Genomic DNA, 5,109 nt, shown 5'->3' on the forward strand with positions numbered 1-5,109 from the left:
AATTACTTATGAAGAATATACTAGATAGAAGTTAATTCCCATAGTTTCATTTTTCTTTACATAATAATGATGACACGAATACACCCTAGAATATATAATCGATGCTTTGATAAATTGTTTTTAATTTTTCTGCATAAATTCCTTGGATGTTGAAATTGAAAAATCATCTTCCTCGTAAGAAACACATTTAGAGTAGTAACACTACACATTTTTTCCCCAAATTCTGAATGCATCAAGTGAAATGCAATAATCTATATCCACACCAAACAAAGTATCACCAAACAAAGTATACTACCGCATGCCAAACAAGATACAGTAACTCCATATTTTTGAATTCAATGGTTGTGATGGAGTTTTGTATACAATTCTACAAAATATACAAAACTAGTTGACACTATCATTCGAAAAATGAATAATAGAGTGAGAACACTAAGGTGCAACTTAAAAAATAATAAAGTTGCTGCACTCCTTATTCTTGTAGTGTTTTTCTACACCCTTTATCAATGCCTTAATCTAATAAAGGAAGTTTTACAATTTTTTCCTCTTGTTAAACATTTGTTGTGATTGTGAAAACATATTTACTATATCATTTTTAACAGACGTATATATTTATTGTTCACATGCATATTTTGACACTCCAGACAGGTACCTAAAAAAATTAGGCACATATTTTCTACTCCCTCTATCTACACCCGAATTCGAAGATGGAAATCCAATAATTTTCACTCACGTTACACATTTATTGTGATTGCATATAGTTATTTATTTATTTTCTATTTGACAAACATGTGAATTCATTATTCAACTACCTTTTTTGAAAGTCAAACAGCCCTAGGCTAACATCTTCTCTTATTTTTTACTTTCCATTTTTTTAGCTTCCCTTTTAAAATATATTTATTTTTGTACACTTTATTGTGTTGAAATCTATAATGATTATCTTATTAATTACTCTCCATTCATTGTCATATTTAGTGCACAAACTCTCTTAGCTTTGCCGTACTCCAACCACTGAACGTCCCCAGCCCCAATACCCCATTACCCAACCTTTATCCCAGCACTCGAATTATATCCTCCTCTTTTTGCCTTCTCTCTTGATCTCTAGCCCCTCCCTGTCCCCATATCCACCAAATCCAAAGCTGCGTTTCTCCATCACCATCCAAACAGCCCCTGCCCCTCCAAAACCACCTTCCCCCAACCCCGAGAGTTACCTAAATTCTCCTCTTTGGATCATAAAACCAGCCCAGATCTCCCATGCCTTCAGTCTCAGATCCGTAGTATTTCTGGTTTGTCCATCCTGCCCCCTCCCGCCACAGCTTCCCAGACGTGTACAGCAGGGTCAGTATCGTCCTTGAGAAATTAGTACTGAGATGGGATCCATAAGAGCAGATCTGAGCACTAAAATCTTCCCGGAATCGGTTGACCACTTCGACCGGTTGCCTGATTCTCTCCTCTTGCTGGTTTTTAACAAGATCGGCGATGTGAAAGCTTTAGGCCGATGCTGCCTGGTTTCGAGGCGCTTTCACACTCTTGTTCCACAGGTTGAAAACGTCGTCGTTCGGGTGGACTGCGTCATTTCCGATGATGATCCCTCGTCGTCTTCCTCCTCCGGGAACAGCCCAACGAGCTCGTCGTCGTCCTCTGCCGCCGACAAGTCCCGCTCCTTCCTCCGCCTCTTCCTCTCGTCCCTCCTCAAACCGATTCAGTCGTTTACGCAGTTCATTAACCCTAATAAACGGCCGATGTCTTCCATCAGCCACGATTACGCCGGCAACGGTGATGATGACTTTGACCACAGCAGCGTTACCCACCACTCTCCCACCCAAGTACTCAAGAACTTCAATGAAATCAGTTTCCTTCGCATCGAACTCCCCTCCGGTGAGCTCGGCATCGACGATGGTGTTTTGCTCAAGTGGCGAGCTGATTTTGGGTCCACCTTAGATAACTGCGTCATCCTCGGGGCATCATCGATCATCAAGAACTACAAGAGCAGCACCTGCGATGATCAAATTAGCAATTGTAACAATATTGTTGAGCCGGTTAGAGCCCATGAAAATAATGGTAATGATAATAGTAATCACCCTGCTAATACTGATCATAGTAATAGTAACAATAGTAATTCGAATGAGAGCGATAATGGGAGCATACCAGAGTCTTTTTACACGAATGGGGGATTGAAATTGAGGGTGGTATGGACAATAAGTTCGTTAATCGCGGCATCAGCCCGGCATTATTTGTTGCAGCCAATAATTGCAGAGCACAAGACTTTGGATAGCTTGGTTTTGACTGATGCGGATGGGCAAGGGGTTCTGTGTATGAATAAGGAGCAGTTGGAGGAGCTCAGGGTGAAGCCTTTATCGGCTTCTTCTGCATCGAAGAGGACGTTGGTGCCTGCGTTGAATATGCGGCTCTGGTATGCGCCACACTTGGAATTGCCTGATGGGACGGTGCTCAAGGGAGCGACCTTGGTGGCTATTAGGCCGAGTGAGCAGCAGCAGTTGGCGCCTAAGAAGGATGTAGCTGCTGCAGCAGATGGGAGTTGGGTGGGTGCTGCATTTGAGGAGCCTTATGGGACTGCTGCCAGGATGTTGGTTAAAAGGAGGACCTATTGTCTCGAGATGAACTCATTCTGATTGATTTGGTGGTCTTTTGTTGAACAAAAGAAGTGAAGAATTTTGGGGTAATAGTTAATTTCTATTTGCTTTTGCTTGTGTACTGGATCTTTTTTTAGTTACCTGCATGTGTGATGAATTGCTTGACTGCTTACATCCTAAGGAGTTAGCCTAATCTGTTGAGTGTTGTTATATATGGCTGAATTCCTCATATTTAGATAGTTTTAGCTTGGAAGGTGATCTTTTGGGCACATGAGTTTACATTGTCTATCCGTTTTTGGTAGTTTGTGTTCAGTTTCCGCATTCTTATGGCATTAGTGATTTAGATTCATAATTAGTTTCTCGGGTGGATTACATTTTCTTGAACTTGCATAAGTTTGTATTACATAGCAAGTTTCAAGCATGAGCAAGTTTGTCATTTTTTTTTCCCTGGGATGTGTTTGTTATATGCTGTTAACGCTTGCTGAAACTTGTCTTATCATTGATTGTTAATGCGTTTGCCAATTATTAGATGCTGTACTCATACAAGTGACAGTTTGTTATAGAATTGTGGTTTTATTGTGTTAATATATTACATGTTTGAGCAGTTGCTGGGTATTGCTTTGAGGCAAGTTGATCAGATTACAAAGCATTGATTCCATGGTTATAAGGATTGTCTTTGGGTTTCTTATTACTAGTCACAGTTGTCTGATCTCTCTATCTCATTGTCATCTTTATTGTATAGTAGATGGATATGTATCGGGATGTCAGTTTGGTCCTGCTAAAGTGATGTTTTCTTTTGGCTGATTGGACATTCAGGGGAAACTGCAGCCTTTTGAGTTTGGGATTTCCATATCCTGGAAGGAAGAAAAAACCCACCCACAATTTTGCTGCTTGGTCACTATGAATCAATTGAGCATCCCCATGTTACTTCTTACACGAAGAAAAAGCCACTAGTTGGGACATTCTGTGGATTCTTTGTTGGTCTCCCTTTGTTTAAGCTGATCGATGAGACAAGCCACTTGTTGGGGTGACAACGAGACTGAATTTGTCTCCCTTTTTCTATAAACGAATGGATATAGGCATCTGCTGTTGTCTTAATTCTGGCCAATATGTTGATGAAAGTGCACAAGATGCTTTTGTATTGGTGCTGCTGTTAGAGTTTTTGTCATTAACCTTGTAGTACAATAATTAGTTTTCTGCTATACCATCTGTGAATATTGTAGGCAATAACATTGTTTTCTGTTTGTGCAATGCCTTGGAGGTTCATCTGGCACTAGTGCTGCGCTGTATTGGACTATCTTTCTTCCATTAGTTGTGTGCCTAAAATGTTGGAGGCAGTGAAGGGTGAACATACATTGTATTCTAGATACGCAAGTACTGCAAATCCCAGCGCACCATTGCCATCCGAGTGATGGTAATCCTCGATGTAACCTGCCAAACAATTGTTGCAGCCTTGCAGGGCGCCTTGTGTTTCATGGACTTAGTTTTCTACCATGTTCTGATCGCTTTTCCTTGTTGACGATGGTGTTAATTTTTTGGAATGCTGGTTGCTTTACCCTCCATCAGTAATCATTGCTCAAGAGAATGAAAGCCCATTCATGGATTTTGTTTTCATCTATGTCCTCTATCGCGTTTCCTTGTTTAGGATGGAGTTCAATTACTTGTAATGCTGGTTGCGCACCCTACACTAGTGGTCATTGCTGAAAGAGAATGAGAGCCCATGGGTAAAGTGTGCTCAAGAGGTAGATAGTGGCTTTAGAGGTTGCGGAGGTATATTGGCTCTAGTGGTTGTGAGGGTAAAATGTGCTCAAGAGGCGGACAGTGGCTTTAGTGGTTGGGACTTGCAAGTGGGCTACTTAGGCTACTTAATTCCTTAGGAGAAACGACCAATTAAATCTGATATCTTAACTGTTGAAAGAATGGTATTGTTTAGAAAAGCAGAAAATGACATTCCACCAAACTTCAGTTTCCTATTTATATTCGTGATATAGGGTCAGATACTGGATGCTATCAGTTTCCACCAAATTTTTGTTTCCATTGACGCGAACTGACAGCATATTGGATTTACATGTAGCACTGGTCATAAAATGATTGGGGCAGTAGCTGGTCAATGATTACTATAGTTGCATTAGGTACTTTGGAAGATTAATTAGGTAAACCTATCCCAGTTTTGTATGTTTTGTTCCATATTAGTTATTCGAATCTTCTGTACTGTCGTAATGTAGCTTGAGATAATTCCAATATTGAAAATCGTTCTTTCAAATAATCTAAGCCATGGTTGATGGCCACCAATAGTTCTCAGCCCTTGGGAAGTGATATTTTGCTTTGATTGATCTCTGCGAGTGAAGGGCATGGTGCTCACAGCCTCTGCTTGTGGTGGTTGGCTAAGTGTTGCAGTGCAGGACACCAAATACTACAAATGTGGGTGTCATCACTCTTCATTATTATGACAGTTAGACAAATTAATTGGGTCTTCATCCTGGTTGGCACAAGATAATTTGCATAGACATTATTTTTC

General features: G+C 40.5%; 1 protein-coding gene across 1 annotated transcript; it reads left to right on the top strand.

Annotated features, from left to right (window-relative positions):
* Positions 1 to 961: 961 nt before the first annotated feature.
* LOC113714409 (F-box protein At4g18380-like) lies at positions 962 to 3,864 on the top strand. Its single transcript, XM_027238227.2, has 2 exons — positions 962 to 2,677; positions 3,408 to 3,864. Exon 1 carries the CDS (start codon positions 1,368 to 1,370, stop codon positions 2,628 to 2,630), a length of 1,263 nt encoding a protein of 420 aa, XP_027094028.1. The 5' UTR covers positions 962 to 1,367; the 3' UTR covers positions 2,631 to 2,677; positions 3,408 to 3,864.
* The last annotated feature ends 1,245 nt before the right edge of the window (positions 3,865 to 5,109 follow it).

This window comes from Coffea arabica, chromosome 9c (genome assembly GCF_036785885.1).
Source record: "Coffea arabica cultivar ET-39 chromosome 9c, Coffea Arabica ET-39 HiFi, whole genome shotgun sequence".
NCBI lineage: Eukaryota > Viridiplantae > Streptophyta > Magnoliopsida > Gentianales > Rubiaceae > Coffea > Coffea arabica.